Consider the following 22,553-nt stretch of genomic DNA (forward strand, 5'->3'; position numbering starts at 1 on the left):
GACGGTGTTTCGTTCCTGAATGAATCACTCGTTTAAATGATTCGGTTCAATCGCAACGACTCACTTATTAACAGTGACTTGCTGCCACCTACTGTTGGTTTTAATTTCACATTTCGGCTTTTCCTTTCTTTTGTGATTTTTTTCATGTTTTAAATCATTTCAAATATCAGTATCCAACGTTTTATGTTTAATACATCAAAACATTTTTTATGCATTTGTAATTGCAGGTTAAATGCATTTATGTCTTGCATTAAACATAATACATGTGTGTAAACACGTCTAAATGCCACTTCAGATGCAGCTTCTGTGTGGATTTAATTTGCTCGGTAACAGCCCGAATGTCTTATTATTCTAATTCCCCGATTAAATGTAAGAATTTGACTCAAAAGATAATGGACACTTTTAGAAAAATGGCTTTATAAAGGTAAAAATGCCCATAAAATGCAAAAATCAGTTTAAACTTATTGGAAAAGATTCATTTCTATCAGTATGAACTGACCACCACACAGAATATGAAGAATATTAAAAACATTAGGAGTCTTCGGCTGTCCTTAAGGTACCAGCACAATAACACACTCAGCAAAATATCGTCTATTTATCGTCATCGATAAAATCCCAGAAAATATCGAGATATATAAAAACATATGTTTTGTCAATATCGCACACCCCTAGTGTACTGTGTATATTTATTACATATAACACACAGTATACATTTTGAAAATAGTTGCATGAAGACTATAGTTATATTTATAACTTACATTACATATAAATATTGTTAATATATAAACATAACATTTTTTCTTAAATATATACACACGTATGTGTGTGTATTTATATTTGCATAATAAATATACACAGTACACACACGTTTTAAATAAACAAAAACTTTATTTTGGACGCGATTAATCGTTTGACAGCACTAAACTATATTACAACAATGCTGACAATGCAAGATGCCCAAAACTGCTGCTGACTCAGAGTACATGTCTATGTCCAACATGTCCAACGCGCCTGCGAGGCCCCAATGATGCTCAAAACCGCTGCGCACTGGGCAACTGTTGAACGTCTCTCCGCTCACCTACGCGTAATGCTGTAACAAGCTGACGGCGTATTAGCTTTTGAGACGCGGCCCACACACGCTTCTCATTCATCCATTAGTGAACAGTCCTTTCTAGCAACAGTACAGCCTGGCGTCTTCTTACCTTGGGCAAATCCCGGAGCTGGTTGGCGTCCAGTAGAAGCTCTTCCAAACTCGCTCTGTAGCGATAGATCTCATCCGGGACGAAGAGCAGCGAGCAGTGGCGCTTATCGACCGACTCGATGTGACGGCTGCACCGCCACAGGGGGATACAGTGAAACATCACGGGAGGCTGATCCTAGCCCTAGACAAACCCGTACTGCTGGAAAAGTTGCCACAGCGATGAAAACTCAAGCAAACGCGCTGGAGAACCCAGGAACGATGAAAGAGCGCAACTGGTGTCGCATACAAATCTGGCAAAGAAAACAAAAGCTTGTCCGCGGAGGAAAAATCAATCATACAGTTGACTGAACACACTTAGCCCTTTTCTGACAACATGCACCAACAGGCTTTTCAGCACAATTTAAACAGCAGAAACAATTATTTATGACAACAGAAACAATTATGAACCAAAAAAACAATTAGTAAAACGGCAAAAAATGTACAAGAAAACATTTGCCTTCAAGTATCCCAACAAGGTATAACTGCTTTTACCCAACAGCCATTCTAAAATCCTAAGTTTAGATTAAGTTTAGATACATTTTTGAACTAGGAGTTTTTTGAGAGCTGTGTGCAGATACCCAAAGTTTTCTGATCTAACTACTGTGTGCATGACTAGAAGGCTAGTCCTTTTTATTATTTGCAATTGAGCAGGCTACTGTTTTTTCCCTGCGGTCTGCAACTATCATATAAGAATGAATGACAGTTCTTGGAGTGAACTACCACTAGATGGAGACAAACACGCTTGGGTTTGATGGCACACCGGCAGGCAAGCACCACAGCAGACAACAGATTTTGTGCTTATTGTTTTAATTTCAGAATTCAAACTGTGTCTGTCATGATCGGGGAAAAAAAATAATAATACAAAGAGACAGCTTGATTTCAAAGTGCAATTATTGTTCATACAAATAAGTACGAAGTTGATCATATTTCATCAATACTGCACTCTAAAAAATGCTGGGTTAAATACAACCCAGTGCTGGGTAAAATAGGGACAAACCCAGCAATTGGGTTGTTTTGGCCCAGCGGTTGGGTTAAATGTTTAACCCAACTTTCTTGGAAGTAACCCAATCTCTGGGTCAAAACAACCCAATTGCTGGGTTTGTCCCTATTTTACCCAGCACTGGGATGTATTTAACCCAGCATTTTTTAGAGTGTGTAAGCATCTTGTGGAATTACAAATTACATCAGGTCGGGAAAAAAAAAACCAAAAAAAAACTCCAAACGGTTTAGACAATAAGGGTGGGCGAGGAATGATCTGCTACATTCATCTGCGACTAAGCTGCTTTTTAAAGGCCTTTAAGGACTTTGCCATCATGGGGGCCACTCCTGTGAACATACAAGACAAACACACCACATTAAGACGAGCAAAACAATGAGAGCATTTGCTCCTGTATCAACCATGTAAGCAAATGATTTCAAATAAATAAAAGCTGTAAATGAGAGCTGATGTCCCGTTCTGACTGTTGGTAATGTGTGATACAGGTCTCACGCTCAAATCTGCAAACCAGATAAACTACCAGATGCCAATTTTGTGCTGCTTTGAGCTGCTATTACAATTACACATATTCTAACTATTGGAATATGGACTGACTCCTGCCAAATAAAGTGTGGTCTTTAGAGGCACAGTTGAAAACGTGTGAAAACTCACGTTTAATCTTCCGGGGGTCTTGGGCTTGGCCAGAGTTGTTAGTGGAGGGTTTTGGAGGCTCACTGAAGCTGGATCTTCCCCGATTCTCATTGGGTTTCACACTACTGTGGAGTGGAGTGATAAGATTTTCTTTGAATGATATTCATCTGCACAGTCACTAGCATGACACTAATGGAAGGGAATTCAATGCCCACTCTCTAAAAAACGAATTATGTTCACATGAACTCAGTCCGAGCAGCGGAGTCCTTAGCCATCTTCAAGAATCGGCTAAAAACACATCTCTTCCATCTTTATTTGACCCTCTAACTCTAGCACTCTCTATTCTAATTCTATTTTTATTTTTTTTTACTTGCCCGTTAGACTTGCACTCAATTCATTTACTAACTGCTTGTTTAATAAATAAATAAAAAAACAAAAAAAAAACTTTTTGTGTTCTATTTGTTTTCTTGTTATTTATTATACAATTAACAATAGAAAAAGAATGGAGCAAGCTATTGTTAGAGGCCTTTTTTGCTATTCTATCGGTTTTCTTTTTTAAATAATAAAATTTTTTTTTGCTATGTGTACTACGTTAAGCTATCTGAGGCTTGTTATAGCACTTGTATATCATTGCTCTTTTGTTGATTTTGATTGCTTCCATTGTTCTCATTTGTAAGTCGCTTTGGATAAAAGCTTCTGCTAAATGACTAAATATAAATGTAATGAAGGAATTTTCCATGTTGATATTTCACAGGTGTTTTATTATGAAATACGTCTCGCATCGTGTTTTAGGGTCAAAAGGAAGTTTCCGTAAACCTAAAAAAAAAAAAAGTTCACTTAAAAATCACAATTTTTTGAAAATGTGAGAAAATACGAGTTCGTTTCTTCATCAAAAAAAAAAAAGTCCATCCCATTTTGTCCTCTCACATCAAAATCCATCTGCCTGTTTATTTAGAACTCTTTAGAACTTTGCTTGCAAACGGTGCTTGATCAGTGCTGTGCACATTTCTCTCCTGATTCAGATGAGATGACCGTTTCACTGGAGAAAGCAAAATATGGATAGAGGACCAGAAGCAATGGTTCATAGCTAAAACACCTTTTTTAATTTTTTTTTAGATGCACTTTAAATACACTTTTTTTTGCTTCACAAGATGTGAATGGCTGAAAGTTCAAAGTCTTATTGATGGATTTGTTTGTTTCTTACAAACGTGCATCTTTTCACTTCATAAGACATTAACTGATGGACTGGAGAGCTGTGGATTATTGTGATGTTTTTATCAGCTGTTTGGACTCTCATTCTGACGGCACCCATTCACTGCAGAGCATCCATTGGTGAAAAATAGTGATGGAATGCTACATTTCTCCAAATCTGTTCTGATGAGGAAACAAACTCATCTACATCTTGAAAGGCCCGAGTAAATTTTCTTTTTTTTTAGTATTTTTTGGTGAACTACTACTATAACGACAAATGTCCCGACAGAAAATTACCAGTACCTTTAGAATACAGATTTTTTCCCCCCTCACACTGCATGATGATATTTATACAGTTGTTTTATTAATTCTATAACTGTGATGCAAGTACACACAGTTGGCTCTTTCACCAAAAGGGCTGGTTGTGGCCCTTCCAGCCTAATCTGGTCTGAACTGACCTGGCTCTGTCTGCTGGGTGAGGTAGTGTCACGGGGCCGGCCGTGCCGTGAAGCTCCTGTTGGATCCTCACATTTCTAGGTGGCTTAGCAGCTGAGTGAATAAACGCCATTTTCACCTGCCTGCCTAAAAGAGAAAAACAAAAGCACAAAACATTAAGTGTGACATTAGGCGTCAACAGACCTTCAAAGCAAAGTTAAAGCAGGTGGTGGGAGAAAACACACTGACATTCTGGATTTGGATGGCAATAAAATCATAGACTAGCCCTTGTAAATGTTGAAATTTCCTTACGTCTGCATGAGAAACAACTACAATCCAAATAGGGCTACATACACATTACTTGGGGTAATATGTACTAACAGAAACATTTTTTATATCCACTAAACATCTTGGTGTAGCAATGACATTTCTGCTACACACCTCTGTGTGAGGAGAAACGGAAAAGATAATCAGAAAGAGCTTTATTGCCAGGCGCACACAGGCGCACACGCAGGCGTACATGCAGGCACACGCAGAGGCACACACACAGGCACGCACACACACACACAGGCACACAGAGGCACACACACACGGAATTTGTCTTGGTGACAGAAGCTTCCAGTGCAGACACAGGGTGACAAGTGACAAGAATAAAAACAAGTGATTAAAAATAAAATGTAAAATCAATAAACAATAGAAAAAAAGACAATATATTGCATGTACAGATGTCCTATATACAAATTATGCAAGGGAATATGTATAGATGTAAGATTAAAACAATAGCATATGTATAATAAATATAAGTATAGATGGGTATTGCTCATGTTTTACTGTGCTCTAGATGATGCTGTATACAGTTATATTCTAAATATTTTTCTTTCTCTAGAAGTTAGTTCGAGATTCCATAATCTTCCTTCTGGGAACTTAGCAACTAAAACATGTTTGTGAACACAACCAGAAACTAACCGCATCATTTAAAAAAAAAAATGCCATCCATTCATCCATTATTATAACCTACAGTAAGAGCAAAGAGATGCTTTCTGAGCACTTTTTCCATTCAGTTGGCCAGCAAGGTCTTCATATTAGATATACAAGAAAAATAAAAAACATGAGTACAGTACATTCCACTTCCAGTCACTTAATGTGCCAAAAATCCAACCCAGGAAATTTAAAGGGAGACAATTTTTACATTTTGCCCAAAAGGACATTTTACGAAATTTGGTAAAAAATTACATTATGCATCTTTTGTCAAAATGCCAAGATCAATTGCAAGACAACTGCTGTGATCCCATCTATGATAAAAATCATTTAGAAGATTAAACCGAGAAATCAAATGAGCCAAAAAAGAGCCTTAAAGAAGATGAAAACAAAAGTTTGAAGGCATTAGAATTCAACCGTATCCATCTACTTCCATTAACCCCAAAGTCAGAGTTGCGCTCTAAATCTATTCATCGTCTGAGCAGACAGACGGTCAGAGCCATATTACCACAGAAGCCAACTGCATTTATGAGCCTTCAAGCTCAGCTCACCAACAAACAACTGCTCCCGCTCTGGAGAAATACTTAAAGATGAGGCTTACAAATCATCTCCCAATAGTCAGTCAACGTCTGTCTAAAATACCAGCTTGGACAGTAGAATTAAACATCAGCTGACAATCTACAGTAGGAGGAAGCAACTTTGAGGCTGGAACCCAAATCAGCTGTACTACAAGCCAGCACTGGGCAACATGACATTATTGTAGAGCAGTAGATACTTTCATATCATTTATACCATGCATATTAGGATATCAGTGGTCAGGGCTGCTTTGGGACATTAAAGAAACAGTTCGCCCCAAAATGAAAATTGGCTGTCCCTAAGGACATCCAAGACGTAGATGAATTTGTATCTTCATCAGAACAGATTTGGAAAAATGTAGCATTTATCATTACATCACCAATGGATCCTCTGCAGTGAATGGGTGCCGTCAGAAACATCAGCGTCCAAACAGCTCATAAAAACATCATCATAATAATCAACAAATACTCCATCACATCTTGTGAAGTGAAAAGCTGCATGTTTTTAAACTTCAAACCATTACTTCCAGCTAAAATATGAGTCCTCTATCCATAACAGAGGGTGAAATGGGATGGACATTTTCACTGGATGAAGAATTATTATGGATTATGGACTGGTATTTTGGCCAAAAGCAATGGTTTAAAGTTAAAACATTTTAATGATGGATTTGTTTTTTACAAACGTGCATCTTTTCACTTCATAAGACATTAACTGATGGACTGGAGAGCTGTGGATTATTATGATGATGTTTTTATCAGCTGTTTGGACTCTCATTCTGACGGCACCCATTTACTGCAGAGCACCCATTGCTGAGACACTGATGTAATGCTACATTTCTCCAAATCTGTTCTTTAGAAGGAACACAAGTACATTTTCAGCAACTTTTAATTTTTGGGTGAACGATTCCCGTAACACGTGTAAGGAAGAAACAAGGATTAATGAGAAACTGCAGAGCACAGTGCAAATCCAATTACCTTTGGGCTTCCCGGAGTGAGCAGAGGTGATGCTCTTTGTGATTTGCTTTAGTTTTCTCTCCCTCTCCTTGGACATGCGGAGGTACATCTCTCTCCAGGACTCATACTCCTCCAGCTGGGCATTTCTGAAGTCTTTCTGGCAGTGTCTCTCCCACAGGTGGTCCGTCACACCAATGTACACCTGTGTCAGAAATACAAAACCTATACTGGGAAGTCACTTAAAGAAAAGAAAAAGTAATTTTTTTAACAACACCCCTTAGCTATTATAAATTCACTGTAAACCACGGCTTCACGGGGCTTATTGTTTTAATTTAAAACTTTAATTGACTTGGTCATTAGGCAATTCCCACACTTCAAAGCCATCATTTCATCGTTTTCATGACTATTATTCAAAATGTTAATAATAAAAAATAAGTCGTGTGGTTGAGTCCATGTATATGGCACACACAGTTTCCAGCATTCTCACTATGAAAGACAACAGTTAGCTTCTTACTGGATTACACTCCTCAATACGGAGCAGCTGTTCAGGCGTGCAGCGCTCTAGTACTGGCTCCAAAATCTCAAATGGCACACCTCCAATTTCATAGAGAGCTGCAAAACGGTCCAAAAAAAAAATCAAGCTCACCGGACCTCACACAATTATAATATTGAGAACAAAATCACAATGTCCAGTCGCGTACCGTCAATGTTGTTCTGCAGCACTCGAATGCATTGCTGGTACAGCGTCATCATGGTGGGCAGGTACGCCATCTTACTCCCAGAGTACACTTGCATCTTATTCTTCAGCCTTTGTCCAATGAAGACCGGGGCCTCTTCACAGACATCAATGACCTTTATATCCACTAGGAAAATAAATAAATAAATACAATATTTCTATTGTAGCGATGTCATGCTTTTGGCATTTGAGAACATAGGAAAAAAAATCAGCAGATGCAAAGCTTTGACTAGGGTTGCAAAGGTGTGAAAAATTTCCAGAATATTCCCCAAAATCCTGGAAAGTTTCCAAAATTTCTGGAACGTTTCCGAAATTTACTGGAAATTTTCCACCTTTTTTCAACCCTAGCATTGACCCACCTTTCTTTTCACTGAAGTACTGATACTGAGAAACATCCTCGCATTCAGGAAAACTGGTTGGCAAAGGAATGTTTAGCAAGTCCATCACTGATTGCTCAGGAACCTGGAGTTCAAAAATAAAATGTCTGTTATGATTTTCCGCAATTTCACATCGTTTTAAACCTGTATGACTTTGTCATCAATGAATCACAACAGGTGGATTTTTGGTTTCTTTTCTATAGGATGAAAATCAATGGAAAGCGACTGGGGTATAAAGCTCCAAAATCTCAAATCAAAAATAGCAACATTAGCTGCATGCGTCAGGTTTGATATCAATAACATTAAAGGGTTAGTTCACCCAAAAATAAAAATTAGCGCATTAATTACTCACCTTAAAGTCATCCTAGGTGTATATGACTTTCTTCTTTCAGACGAATCCAGTCGGAGTTATAGATCTGTCAAGCTGTTTAAGTGCACTCAGCGGGTGTTGCATGCATCAGTCCAAAAGCACTTAATTAAAATGTGCCCATCCATAAAAAAAAAAAAAATTTTAAATAAAAAAAAAAGTGTCATCCGCCCGGAACTGCTTCAGTGTACAACAGTGAGCGCAAGCTACATTAAAGTGATTAAGTTTTGAATACGGATATTTTTCTTACAAAAACGCATCGATTCGCTACAGAAGGCCTTTGTTCACTCCCCGGAGCCGTGTGAGGTTTTTTTGGATGGGCGCTTTTTATTTAACTTATTTTGGACTGATGCACTGCAACACCTGCTGAGTGCCATTAAACAGCTTGAAAGATCAAAGACAATTTTTAATACAACTCCGACTGGATTCGTCTGAAAGAAGAAAGTCATATACACCTAGGATGCTTCGAGGGTGAGTAATTTATGGGCTAATTTTCATTTTTGGGTGACTAACCATTTAAGCGTCATTGGTTACTCTGTGTTTGGGAACTGATCCAAAGTGACTATCTGAAAGCTACAGCAGAGCATGAGATTTTCTGGACTAAAGGACATCATTGTGGCAGAACCTTTTATTTTTTATTTTTAAAGGATTGGAGAAAAACAACCACAAGTAAGTGTGTTTTTGTATACCGTTCTCATTGGGTCTTCTGTTACTGCTTTGCTTGTCTTCCCAAGAGACACACCAGAGTTCTCTTTGTGGGCAGTTTTACGTCTCTTGGGGTTCTTAGCAACACCGAAGGATTTTTTGCGTTTGGGAGGCTCAAGGTCATAGCTCAGGTAGGCCTCAAAGGACATGGAAGGCGTTTGACAGCCATACTCAGTCTCCATTGCTACTGCTTTGTCTGTGGCCTTCTCTATCTTTTCTTTTTTGCATGCATCTCCACTCTTCTCTCTCTGCTTTTGCCTTGCTTCAGGTCTTTTCAAAGATTTTTCACGTTTCGTATTCTCCTGTTTTTTTGTTACACCAGAAACCTTGTCAGTCTTTTTGCTTTCATGTTTTGTGTGCTCACCCTTGCCATGTCCTGAGCCCTGATTTACACTTGAATCTTTTTTTGGCTCACCCTTTTTTTCACCATTAAAGTAGATTTTGGATTTACTGGGCTTGATTTTGCATTTAGTGTCAACATTCTGTGACATTTTCTTTTCAGTACTGGAATTCTCCATTTTTGGCTTCTTCCTAGAATTGGTAGTCTCTGCAAGCTGGCTGTTTTCATGTTTACTCCTTTCTTGAACGTCTTTATTAAGCTGTTCATTTTGGCTTAGGAAGTCATCAGGCTTTCCCCCACTCGAACTGCAAGAAAGAACAAAAAGAGTGCAGACCAGGAATACAGTATGTCACATGAAAAAGATAAAATCTCAAATGCAAATAAAAACATTTTTTCCCCAATTACAGATTTGTACCAGGACCAGATGATACCTTATAGAGTCTTTTGGAACAAGAGTTTTCCATCGATTAACCAATATTTTTGCCACCTTTCCAGCCTCATCGTGCTTCCGAAAGGAGTTGACAATTTTTCCAATTCCCGTTTCCTACAAACGAAATATGAATATTGGAAGCTCGAGAGAAAATATGTCAATATTTTTCAAAAATAAATGAAGCTCTTACAGCGAGAATTTCAAGTGTAATGTCCAATAATTCAAGTTTCTTCAAGATTTTCAGCAGCTGAAACAGAACAGGTTCAATTAAATAATCGAAGCCAAAGCAATAATTTACTTATTACCAGGTTTTGGGAAAAAACTGTTTCAATTAATGAGAATTTAAACTCCAACAAGCTACTGAACTAGCACTAAAAGGAGAACTTTATTGAATTCAATAGTCAGAACAATCATCCAAACATTAATTAATGCTAGTGTGTTTGCAGGTGTTTCAACAAACTAAGCACATTACTTGTTAGAAGTTTTGTTTAAGAAACCTGCTTCACATTGATTGTAAACTCGGAAAATTAGAGCACTCTGGGAAATTAAGTGTTATTCCACCACGCTCCAGAAAATAAGTTAAAGGCATGTATATGAATCAAATACAAATGTCTGTATATTGCATTTCAAACCAATTAATACAATCTAATGTTACTGAAAATGCCCCTATGTTGTGGATATCACATACAGAACAGAATTATAAACCTGCCCATTTCCACGTGGCTGTTTAAAAATGTGAATTTGCTGAGCGAGCGCTCTGGTCGTGCTCTATGTATAGGGAAACCTCAGCTAAGGTACTATAAATGGGCAACGAAATAACAGCCACCCACCGGTTGTAAAATACAAGGCACTGCGCATGTGCAGTAGAGGGGCTTCTGCAATGTGCAGTCCCATCAAACAAAATACTACTTTGACAGGGCACTGCAAAAGTCTCCAACATGTTGAATGTTACATTTAAACAAAACAAGTACTGCCACATTGCCTCTTCATGGCCTAAATTGACAGACAGCCAACATAAGAGACAACTGCAATGTTATTTTTAGAAAGACACCCTCTCAAGTGCCTACTCCCCCATCAACTCCACCTTCATGTCAACAGCTGCTGACATACTACATTTTCTTTTCACAGTTCATGTCATTTTTTTCCTGTGCAAAGAGTATGTATGTGTGCACTTATAAATAAATAACATGTCATACCATTAATTTAACATAGCATACCTTACATTTAAATAAAACTTTAGGTTTAAGTAGGGCAGACTTATAGGTGATCTTATAGGTTATTTAATGGCTTTTCAGTGAAATGTAAACCGTCAAACAATTACGGCCAAACAAATCAAGAAACAGCAAACATGAAAAAGGTGAAAAAATAAAAATATAAAAAATAAACATAAAAAATGCTGGGTTAAAAAGTGACAAACCCAGCTATTGGGTTGTTTTGACCCAGCAGTTGGGTTCAAAACAACCCACACGCTGGGTCAAAACAACCCACACGCTGGGTCAAAACAACCCACACGCTGGGTCAAAACAACCCAACCTCTGGGTCAAAACAACCCAACCGCTGGGTCAAAACAAACCAACCTCGAAACAACCCACCCGCTGGGTCAAAACAACCCAACCTCAAAACAACCCACCCGCTGGGTCAAAACAACCCAACCTCAAAACAGCCCAACCTCAAAACAACCCAACCGCTGGGTCAAAACAACCCAATAGCTGGGTTTGTCCCCATTTAACCCAGCATTTTTTTTAGAGTGTATAAAATAAATCTAATTACACAGTTCAACCTTTCAGTTTATTATTTAGTTGACTATTGTTTTAATGTATCCCAATTGTGTTCGCCTCCTACCCAAATTATTTAAAACATGCTAATATTAGAGGTTTTGTCTTGATGACCGAATTCACAAAAAGTCTTATTTTAAGAAGGTGCATGCTAGAAATTAGACTTAAAAAGTTGAATGTTATTGCGTTAATCCTGGTGTTGTCTTGCCCTTTCGGCTTTATCTTTTCGTCTGTAAAACGATACAAAACCTTCTTGTTGACAGATGCAGAGCGACAGACGGCATCCTACCGTGTGTCCTTCACAGGATTCTTTCAGCTGATGTTTTAAGTGCAAAACCTTTTTCACATCAGCTGCGGCCATGTCAGCTCCTCACATGCGCCTATTAAAGTCTCGCCATATTTTTTCGTCACCTTTATATGGGCGGAGACGATATAAGGTATTTTACCTGGTTGGAAAGGCTAGAGTCCCCTCAGAATCATTGCACACGAGCTATTGGACAAATAAAGACGCACCGCGGGGCGTATGTCTCCCAAACACTCCACAAACGCACGGAATCACACTTTTGAACTGATTACTGAATATAAGCAGTTAGTTACAACTTTAATAAAACCTGCAGCACACTAAAAAAGACAAAACGCATATCCTTCTGAATTTAATTGTTTGTCTGGTGTGTGTGTGTCTGTGTGTGTGTGATTACATAAACGCCGGATGCTCGTCAGTAGAGTCAGCTGTCTTGACTATCCCGTTGATAATTTTATGAGTTTTTAATAATAAATAAATAAACAAGCTTAAAAGCTAACATGAAAACTTCGCAGTGCTTGCAGTTCTTCAAAATAAATCTGCACTAGGCTACTTCACATATGCAGCTACTTTAATAACTGGTCCTTCCAATTAATAAAACTATTAATTTATAAATGTACACTCTAAAAAAATGCTGGGTTAAATACAACCCAGTGCTGGGTAAAATAGGGAAACTTAAGTGTGTGTGTGTGTGTGTGTGTGTGTGTGTGTGTGAACTTGGTACAAATGCAACACTCATAGACCCAGTAGTATTATTTTAATTTAACAAAATAACATTTCCTTACAAATACAGTTATCAGTTATAGTACTGAAAGGACAGATGGGTTTAAATGACTTCGAGTCTATAAAAGGAACCTTAGGGCAATGGTACGCTGCCTTTCTATTCTTGGCCATAGATGTGATAACTTGTGACAGATGCAAAGAGAGGAATGCCGAGGTGATATGCTGCGATAACAACTCTTAAGAGTTAATTTTGGTATTTTAAAGAGCATTAGTATAAAGCTTTACACTTCTGAGATGACTTTTTGTTTTTGAGTTGTTGTTGTTTTTTTTGCTTCTTGTTAGAGTGACCCTAATAGTTAAGCAACACTGCACGTGGTTTTGAAATATGAGAAAAGTCTGTCACTACAGACTTCAGAGGACTGGTTCAGTCTGAGAATGTGATGTTTTTTTTTGTTTTTTTTGCTGAAAACACATGAAGTATTATGCAAAATGGCTGAATTAATGATACATAGAGCATTGTAAAATGAAAGATCTCTTGCACAATATTAAAATGTTGCATACATTGTTTGAGAGCAGGACTGCAACCAACTATACATTTTCATATAATCAATGAATATGGCTTTTTCAAAAATTGATTCATGAGCTATGACTTTTGGTAGGCTACACCCAGTCTTGAATATTTGTTAACTTCCTTTGTATACAAGATTATGGTTGCTAATAGATAGTCAAATGCTGAAGTATAAGTTTAGCATATATCAATTGATGTATATTTGGTCCAAATTTAAGAAGTTGGTTAACTTATGCTGTAAACATAGAAAGTGATCACCTCCTGCATGCTAACAAGTCAAGAGTAATAGATGTGTTCAGATTTGTCTGTGCACATGTGTTAAAATGTGTTCTTCGATTCATAATGTGTTCGTATTTTGTCAAAATTCTTTTTAGGTCTTGGCTGTGACCCATCACTGCAGTCATGGCACCCAAAAAGAACAAGGCCGCTAAGAAGAACAAAGCTGACATCAATGAGATGACAATTCTGGTAGAGGACATTCCCACCAACAAAATCAATGGGCTCAACACACTCCTGGAAGGTGGAAACGGCTTTAGTTGTATCTCAACGGAGGTCACTGACTCCGTCTATGCACCCAACCTCTTGGAGGGTCTTGGCCACATGAGGCAAGACAGCTTCCTCTGTGATCTGACTGTAGCAACCAAGTCCAAATCCTTTGACGTTCACAAAGTCGTGATGGCTTCCTGCAGTGAGTACATCCAAAACATGCTCAGGAAGGATCCAGCCCTCAAGAAGATTGAGCTCAGTGATTTGTCCCCAGTTGGTCTGGCTGCAGTCATCACATACGCCTATTCTGGAAAACTGACCTTGTCTTTGTACACCATTGGTAGCACGATATCAGCAGCCATGCTGTTGCAGATCCATTCTCTGGTGAAGATGTGCAGCGAGTTCTTGATGCGGGAGATCAGCGTGGAGAACTGCATGTATGTTGTCAACATCGCCGACACGTACAATCTGAAAGAGACGAAAGAGGCTGCGCAGAAGTTCATGCGGGAGAACTTCATCGAGTTCTCCGAAATGGAACAGTTCCTAAAGCTCACCTACGAGCAGATCAGCGAATTTCTCACGGACGACTCGCTCCAGTTGCCCTCTGAGCTCACAGCTTTCCAGATCGCAATGAAGTGGTTAGACTTTGATGAGAAGAGGTTGAAGTATGCTCCTGATCTGCTGTCCAGCATCCGCTTTGGAACCATCTTACCCCAGGATCTTGTAAGTCACGTGCAGATCGTTCCCAGGATGATGCAAGATTCTGAGTGCCACCGTCTGTTGGTTGATGCCATGAATTACCACCTGCTGCCATTCCAGCAGAACATCCTGCAATCCAGAAGAACCAAGGTCCGTGGAGGCCAACGAGTGCTGCTCACGGTGGGAGGCCGGCCTGCCCTAACCGAAAAATCTCTCAGCAAGGACATTCTCTACAGAGATGATGACAGTGTCTGGAACAAGCTGACTGAGTTGCCCGCGAAGAGCTTCAATCAGTGTGTTGCTGTTTTGGACGGCTTCCTTTACGTGGCTGGTGGTGAAGACCAGAATGATGCTAGGAACCAAGCAAAACATGCCGTCAGCAATTTCATCAGGTAAGAGCCGATGTCCTTTCTTTACGATCACTTAAAGGGAGAGTTCACCCATGAATTAAAATTCTGTCATTAATTACTTATCCTAATGTGGTTCCAAACCTGTAAGACCTTTGTTAATTTCCGTAACATTAAAATTAAAGGGGTCATATGACGATGCTTTTGTGTATTTGGTGTAATGCAATGTGTTTACGTGGTTTAAGGTTAAAAAACACATTACTTTCCACATACCGTACATTATTGTTGCTCCTCTATGCCCCGCCTTTCTGAAACTCGTTGATTTTTACAAAGCTCATCATTCTGAAAAGCGAGGTGTGCTCTGATTGGCCAGCTATCCAGTGAGCTGTGATTGGCCGAATACCTCAAGCATGTGACGCCCCTCACCATATTTGGAAACATACAGTATCTCCATGACATGGCGGCGGCGGCAAAAATACTACAGCAAGAATAAAAGTTACGTCTTCTTTCTTTGCGTAAACATTTGGGCAGTGTTATGCAAATCGTCCAACACAGTGACGTAGACATGTGGGGGCGTGTTTGAATGAGGGGTTTTAGGAGGGCTTGGACGAGGCTTAACTTTTACAAAGAATATCTCTTTGGGTTTGAGACTTTAGTCTTTGCAACTTTACGGATCTTATATATGCATGAACAGCTTGTAACACTCCAAAGACAAAGGAACATTTGAAATAGCATCATATGACCCCTTTAAGATATTTTTGATGAAATCTGAGAGCTCTCTCAAAGCAATTGAAATGTTCCCAGACCCAGAAGCGTAGTAAGGACATCAGTGGTTCAACTGCAATTTTACAAAGTTACGAGAATACTTTTTGTGTGCAAAGAAAACAAAAATAACGACTTTATTCATCAATTCTTCTCCTCCAAATCATGCCTTCCGCCATTATTGTGAGTTCCATGACGCATGCCGTGCTTTCCTCTTTTTTTTTACGTGCAGAGGTACTCTCGATAATGGCAGAAGGCGTGATTTGGAGGAGAAGAATTGTTGAATAAAGTCGTTATTTTTGTTTTCTTTGCACACAAAAAGTATTCTCATACCTTTGTAAAACTGCGGTTGAACCACTGATGTCACATGGACTATTTTAATGATGTCCTACTACCTTCTGGACCTGGGAACATTGCAGTTGTGTTGCTCTCTATGGAGGGTCAGAGAGCTCTCGGATTTCATCAAAAATATCTTAATTTGTGTTCTGAAGATGAACAAAAGGACCTGGGTTTGGAACGACATGAGGGTGAGTAATTAATGACAGAATTTACATTTTTTGGGTGAACTATCCCTTTAAGTGTCTAAAGTCTACTGGCATGTATTTTTTCGAAGTGATGCATCACTCACGAGTGTTTCCCTCATTAGATATGACCCCCGATTCAACACGTGGATCCACCTGGCAAACATGATTCAAAAGCGCACTCATTTCAGCCTCAACACCTTCAACGGTCTCCTGTTTGCTGTAGGGGGGCGTAATTCTGACGGCTGCCAGGCATCTGTCGAGTGCTACGTTCCATCCTCTAACCAATGGCAAATGAAAGCGGCAATGGAAGTCCCTAGATGTTGCCATGCTAGCACAGTTATTGATGGCAAGATCTTGGTGAGCGGTGGTTACATTAACAATGCCTACTCTCGCTCTGTATGTTCTTACGACCCATCCACCGATAGCTGGCAGGATAAGAACAGCCTGAGCACGCCGAGAGGATGGCACTGTTCAGTGAGCGTTGGAGACCGTGCCTATGTTCTCGGTGGCAGCCAATTGGGCGGCCGTGGCGAGAGGGTCGACGTCTTGCCAGTTGAATGTTACAACCCTCACTCCGGCCAGTGGAGCTACGTCGCCCCCTTGCTCACAGGAGTGAGCACAGCTGGTGCTGCCAATGTGAATAATAAGATTCACCTCCTGGGTGGCTGGAATGAGATTGAGAAGAAGTACAAAAAATGTATTCAGGTGTATAACCCCGTTATTAACGAATGGACTGAGGATGACGAATTGCCAGAGGCAACAGTTGGTATCTCATGTTGTGTTGTCACCATCCCCACACGCAAAACACGAGAGTCGAGGGCCAGCTCTATATCGTCAGTGCCAGTTAGTATATAAGCAGCGAGGAAATGTATTTGAGTTGCTAAATGTAATAAAATTTTACAAAGTTTTATCTTACTGTTTGTTCAATAAAGCAATAAGCCCCAAGAAGCCGAGGTTTATAGTGAATTTATAACAGCTAAGGGGCGTTGTTAGGGACGATGCGAAGCGAACCCCCTTAGCTGTTATAAATTCTCTGTAAACCACGGCTTCACGGGGCTTATTGCTTTTATAAAACGGTTATTCCATATACGTAGTAAGGTTTCACAGAATAAAACAGAGCAAATAATGTGTAATGATATTCCACCAAACAATATAGTCCAAGCAACACACAGAAGTAAACAAAGGTGTGTGTTTGTAGAGTAATTTACAACAGCGTCGAACGTGGCTCAGCCAATCAGAATCAAGCACCGGAACTATCCGTTTTATAATATAATTTTTACTCACAGATGCCAAGATTAATTGTCAGTGCGTGGCAATCTCGGAAATGTTGGATGTCAAGTCACAACATAATAATGCATACAAATGAACAATTATTTATATAAGCCACTATGTTTAAAACTGAAGCGATTTGAAAACAACTAAAGATGGATGCATTTCGAAGATGGTTCGTAGGTTTTGTGGGTACAGGAAAATTCAGAGAGATTTGTCTTGGAGGTAGATTTATTGTTTATAAGGTTTATGGGAAATAGGAAATGCATAAAAAACAACACATATTTGTAAAATCAAGAGTTATAATTTCCATTGGGAAATTATTTTCCTAGTGGGGCCAATTCTCCGGTTATGATTTGATTAGTCCCTTAATGTGCAAAATGAGGTAATTGCAACACTGCAAACTGTCCAGATATATTAGACATTGTCCTTTGATCAACAATGGAGCATTGGTTGTATAGATTGCTTGAGAAAGCCAGGTCTTAACATTTCACCTACAACCTATGAGGAGTAGGAGTTTATTTGATGATGTAATACACCGACAAAGTGCTGCTGACTCTTGGAAAATCAAGCAAGTTCATTATAAGCAGGGTTCCTGGCAAGAGGGAACCATTAGGCCACAGAGAGAAGGACACATATCCTCAGCCCTGTAGCATTTTAGTCATGATGACCCCGTTTGAAAAATACAAAAACAGACACTATGATGGTTTGGGAGATGATGTGAAGAACACTGAATAGGACATAAAAGGATATACAGTGGTGGCATATTTTGTATACTGAGAGAATAAATAATTGTGAAAAAAAAAAAAGTTTTGGCCTGAACCGTCAAGAGGACAAGTATAAAATCCGCTTTGTTTCCTGATGGTTCATGATTTGTAATATTCTGGTTAGAAAACATTGTATGATAGAAAAAAAAGTGACAACTGGACACATTTATTACTTTAATAAGGTATTGCTTATTCAAGGTAAATCAATGGATAGTATTCACAATATACATACTGTAATACATGTTGTCAAATGATAAAGCTCTGCATATTTATTAAAGCTTCTTAAGAAATGTTGCTGTTGACATTTTTCTTGGAACCTATTTTGAACAATGACAATGAGAGAGAGAGAGAGAGAGAGATTTCCTTCATTCATACCTGTTTGTCCAACCAATGTAAGACATTGTTTTTGCATTTCAGTTTAGTGCAGCTAGTGGCACAGAAATAGCTTCAGGCATAGTTCACCTAATAATGAAAATTCTGTCATCATTTACTCGCCCTCCACTTGTTCCAAACCAGTATACAGTAAATGTTTTTCTTCTTCTGAACAAAAAAGAAGGTATTTTGAAGAATATAGGTAACCAACCAGTTGATGGTCTCCAATGATTTCCATAGGTTTTTTTTCTTCTTCTTCTCCATACTATGGAAGTCAATGGGGTACATCGTCCATCACCTGTTTGGTTCCCCATAATCTTCAGAATATCTTCTGTTGTGTTCAGCAGAAGAAAGAAGTCCATACAGGTTTGGAATAACTCAAGGGTGAGTAAATGTTGATAATTTTCATTTTTTGGTGAACTATCCCTTTACCATTAGACTTTCAAGTTCACTAAGTAAACATAATGGGCGTTAGAGTGGCAGCTAACAGACAGTATGACAATGCAAAATGCATAATAATTATGACGATGACAAGTGAATATAAAAGAAGTGACTCCTGACCTAATAGCAATAGCCCCATTCGCTTTGTCCCATTCACATTATTGACATCTTCAATATAAAGTTTATGGGTCACTCAAAAACATCTGCAACATTTTAAATGGAAGGTTATTCCATTTTCGTAAAAGAAAATTTTATATATATATATATTTAAAATGGTATGAAAATGAAAAAAGATGTATATATGAAAAGATGAAAATAACCATTAGGGAACATTCTGTTAGCTGCTTTTGGTATTGCTTCGAACCCTAACATATCCAAAATACACGTAATTAAATAGTATTTTCACACGAAAAAGTGTACAGTACCTTTCCGTAAAAAAAAAAAATGTAATGGTATATATATATATATATATATATATAAGTAAAAAAAAGTTATTTAATAGTATGGTATATGGGTCATTCTATGTAAACGTCCACTTTTCTGTCCCTAGCCTTTACAGAACGAAAAGGTACTTTAAAATGGTGTATATATATATATATATATAAAAGATGAAAATAGCCATTAGGGAACCTTCTGTTTGCTGTTTTTGGAATTGCTTCGAACCCTAACATATCCAAAATACACGTAATTAAATAGTATTTTCACACGAAAAAGTGTACAGTACCTTTCCGTAAAAAAAAAAATGTAATGGTATATATATATATATATATAAGTAAAAAAAAGTTATTTAATAGTATGGTATATGGGTCATTCTATGTAAACGTCCACTTTTCTGTCCCTAGCCTTTACAGAAATATTACACTTGAAAAACACTTTAGGGTTACAATTCTTTTATATTTTAAAATAAAACAATGTGCTATTTGAACAATTACACCTTCTTGAGCCATCAATGTGGCAATATTTATTTTTAATTAATTATAAAGAATTCCCAGCACCACAAAACTGCTCGTCCCCACAGCCAGAGGTAAAGTTAGTTTTTTTTAGGTCAAAAACAGGATTTTCTACCATTTAAAATACAATGATGTATTCATAACTATCAAATATATGATGTAAATGAAATCAAAAAACAAAATGCCAAATAAATATTATAAAATAGATAATGAAAGTAGTGGTCCCCTGGAGTTGTGTCACTGGTGTTACCGTTTAACAAAAATCTTTTATTTTGAAATAAAAATCAGACTGATGACTTCTTTCCTCCCATTTCCTGAAGATCTATGAAGGCAGGCCCATGTGAAGTCCACTGTCTCTTTTCAGTTCTCAGAAATGCTCTCATTTATCTCATGATTTCATATGAAGCTTTTAGTGGAAGTCACTGGATTATGACCAACTTTATTGTTAGGGAATTGTAAAAAACTAGAATATAAATAGATTAAACTACTCAATTTAGTGAGTATACCATGATTGACAACATGTGGTTTGATACCTTGCAGCAGACTTTTTGTAAAATGCATTTTTCATGAAAATTGTCACTGGTGTTACCTTCCTAATGGGTAACACCAGTAAAGATCAGATTACGTTGATGCTCTTTTACTAACTGCTTTCACTGATTGCCAAATGTAACAATTTAGTCTGATCTACTTAATTGTAGTTAAAGAATAAGGATCTTTGGGCTTATGTATGTCACTGGTGTTTCATATTGTGTCACTGGTGTTACTATTTTAAATAAAATGCATCACATGTGACATGATAATAATTTTACATCCATTGAATTCTGCTTCACTCAAGAGTTAAGATTTAAAGGATTGCATCATTACTTGTTTTTACAAATATTTTCATTGTTATAGCAAATACATGGTTGCGTAAATGAACTAACATCATTCAAGCACACTTTAAACAAACCGGATTAAAATAAATAAAACATAATCTCCTTATTTGTTGCATTATCATCATTTTTCTGTAACTCTGACTACACGTACTAAAAAAATTGAGAAATAATATTTCATAAAAACCTTTAAAATTGCCAGAGTAGTAAGGTAACACCAGTGACTAAAAAAATGGTACATGTGGTTTTTAAATAAATGCACACAAAATATAAAAAGAATCATTAAGCTGTCATTTATGTGTATTCATAAAGTCAAAAGATAATATAATAATGTGGTCTAAGTTTAAATGTAAAAAAAAGAAATACATTTTAAGACATCTTGCCATACCAAAAGTGGACGTTTCTGTAGAATGACCCAGATATATATATATACACCATTAAATATTTTTTTTTACGAAAATGGTGTATATAAACGATGAAAATAACCATTAGGGAACGTTCTGTTTGCTGCTTTTGGTGTAACATAAATGTCTTGCTAAATAGCATATCCAAAATACACGTAATTAAAGAGTATTTTCACACGAATACAGTGTTTTGTCAAACTTCGCAAAAAAAAAAAAAAAAAAAAAAAAAAAAAAAAAAGCATCAACAACGACAACATATGATTGTGACCTTCACATAAGAAGAAAAAACAAAACAAACACCCATTCCGCCTGTATTCACCCCGATCGGCTTCCACAGCAGCTGTTACCGTCGCCAGCGCACGCACAACAGCACAGGCCTGCGGAGTCATCACATGACCTCGCCGCCTCCACACAGTCACGTGCTCCCAGTCCGCGTAAAGTGTGTGTGCGCGAGGAAGGGGTTGACACAGCTCGCGCACTGCGATCAAATATCAGTCGGGGTGGCGAGAGACCGTAGCCCGTGCTTGACTCGGAACCGCTAGGACGAGAAAAGCGAACACATCCGCGTTTGAAACGAGTCATATAAGGCCTCGCGTGCGTGCGATTGTCGTTGAGGATATCGCGAGTGAAGGGAGATCGCGGCGCGCGGCGGAGGAGACGCAGAAGTCCGAGTCCGAGTCCGAGTCCATATCGATACGCTATTTAATTAAAGGTTTGTGCGATGGGCTTACTGTCGCAAGGGTCGCCGCTCAACTGGGAAGAGACCAAGAAACATGCGGACCACGTTAGAAAGCACGGCATCCTGCAGTTCCTCAACATCTACAACAAGGTCAAAGAGCGCCAGAGGGATGTGCTGAAATGGGGAGACGAGGTGAGGCTCTCTCTCTCTCTCTCTCTCTCTCTCGCGCTCGCGCTCTCGCTCTCGCGCTCTCTCTCTCTCTCTCTCTCTCTCATCTTCAGAAATGCACGGCATAACTGCGTGCGATGGAGAAACACGTGGTTGCATGCAATGATGCAATGGACCACATTGGGATGCTGCTCGTGAGCAGGTGCGCCGTTCAGCTCGCTTTGTGTTATGCATGCTTTCTGCTTTGTGCATTGGCACTTGTGGATGCATGATTCATAAAACCCTTGCGATCTGAAGGCTAATGCTTATCCAGTTTTGTAGGCAAATACAATTCATGCGCGTGCGTGATTTTATTGACCAAATTAAAACTTCAGCTTGTTAACTTTCGGATAGTGAAGGGAAAGCAGTCTAGACACTGCACAGCTGAAGCTCAAATTTAAGATATTTAGATTCCCCCCCCCCCCCCCCCCCCCACGGTGTTGTGTGGTGGT

General features: G+C 38.5%; 4 protein-coding genes across 5 annotated transcripts in view; 2 read left to right on the forward strand and 2 right to left on the reverse strand.

The window, feature by feature from the left end:
- Positions 1–1,493, reverse strand: part of LOC107570557 (leucine-rich repeat-containing protein 1) — a 55,565-nt gene extending 54,072 nt beyond the window's left edge. Inside the window, exon 1 of the mRNA XM_016256791.1 lies at positions 1,203–1,493. Coding sequence (XP_016112277.1) covers positions 1,203–1,361 — 159 coding nt within the window. The 5' untranslated portion in view covers positions 1,362–1,493. The remainder of the gene's footprint in view (positions 1–1,202) is intronic.
- A 546-nt stretch (positions 1,494–2,039) lies between these two features.
- On the reverse strand, positions 2,040–12,130 carry LOC107570551 (transcription elongation factor B polypeptide 3-like). Of its 2 annotated transcripts, XM_016256779.1 has the most exons (11): positions 12,020–12,129; positions 10,146–10,202; positions 9,957–10,069; positions 9,170–9,830; positions 8,096–8,198; positions 7,702–7,863; positions 7,515–7,612; positions 7,022–7,202; positions 4,517–4,640; positions 2,889–2,992; positions 2,040–2,566 (listed from the first exon to the last, which is right to left on the reverse strand). In XM_016256779.1, the coding sequence occupies exons 1-11, from the start codon at positions 12,089–12,091 to the stop codon at positions 2,505–2,507; spliced, it is 1,737 nt and encodes a 578-aa protein (XP_016112265.1). In that variant the 5' UTR covers positions 12,092–12,129; the 3' UTR covers positions 2,040–2,504. The 2 variants fall into 2 exon arrangements, with proteins under 2 accessions (XP_016112265.1, XP_016112266.1); XM_016256780.1 differs by lacking the exons at positions 2,040–2,566; positions 2,889–2,992 and adding an exon at positions 3,619–3,683 and having other exon boundaries at positions 12,020–12,130.
- Positions 12,131–13,701: 1,571 nt separating this feature from the next.
- Positions 13,702–17,129, forward strand: LOC107570550 (kelch-like protein 31). The gene is made up of 2 exons (XM_016256778.1): positions 13,702–14,899; positions 16,263–17,129. The coding sequence occupies exons 1-2, from the start codon at positions 13,725–13,727 to the stop codon at positions 16,993–16,995; spliced, it is 1,908 nt and encodes a 635-aa protein (XP_016112264.1). The 5' UTR covers positions 13,702–13,724; the 3' UTR covers positions 16,996–17,129.
- Positions 17,130–21,626: 4,497 nt separating this feature from the next.
- Positions 21,627–22,553, forward strand: part of LOC107570553 (glutamate--cysteine ligase catalytic subunit) — an 11,233-nt gene continuing 10,306 nt past the window's right edge. Inside the window, exon 1 of the mRNA XM_016256781.1 lies at positions 21,627–22,086. Coding sequence (XP_016112267.1) covers positions 21,937–22,086 — 150 coding nt within the window. The 5' untranslated portion in view covers positions 21,627–21,936. The remainder of the gene's footprint in view (positions 22,087–22,553) is intronic.

This window comes from Sinocyclocheilus grahami, unplaced genomic scaffold (assembly GCF_001515645.1).
Source record: "Sinocyclocheilus grahami isolate Dianchi unplaced genomic scaffold, SAMN03320097.WGS_v1.1 scaffold1475.1, whole genome shotgun sequence".
NCBI lineage: Eukaryota > Metazoa > Chordata > Actinopteri > Cypriniformes > Cyprinidae > Sinocyclocheilus > Sinocyclocheilus grahami.

Excerpts from the sequence above, each read along its gene's own strand:
- LOC107570551 (XM_016256779.1), bottom strand. The coding sequence starts at position 12,091 with ATGGCCGCAGCTGATGTGAAAAAGGTTTTGCACTTAAAACATCAGCTG. Across the intron at positions 7,203-7,514 it reads GTATTGAGGAGTGTAATCCA|GTGTACATTGGTGTGACGGA; the intron begins GTAAGAAGCTAA and ends TTTCTGACACAG. Across the intron at positions 2,567-2,888 it reads AGACCCCCGGAAGATTAAAC|GAGTGGCCCCCATGATGGCA; the intron begins GTGAGTTTTCAC and ends GTATGTTCACAG.
- LOC107570550 (XM_016256778.1), top strand. The coding sequence starts at position 13,725 with ATGGCACCCAAAAAGAACAAGGCCGCTAAGAAGAACAAAGCTGACATC. Across the intron at positions 14,900-16,262 it reads GCCGTCAGCAATTTCATCAG|ATATGACCCCCGATTCAACA; the intron begins GTAAGAGCCGAT and ends TTCCCTCATTAG.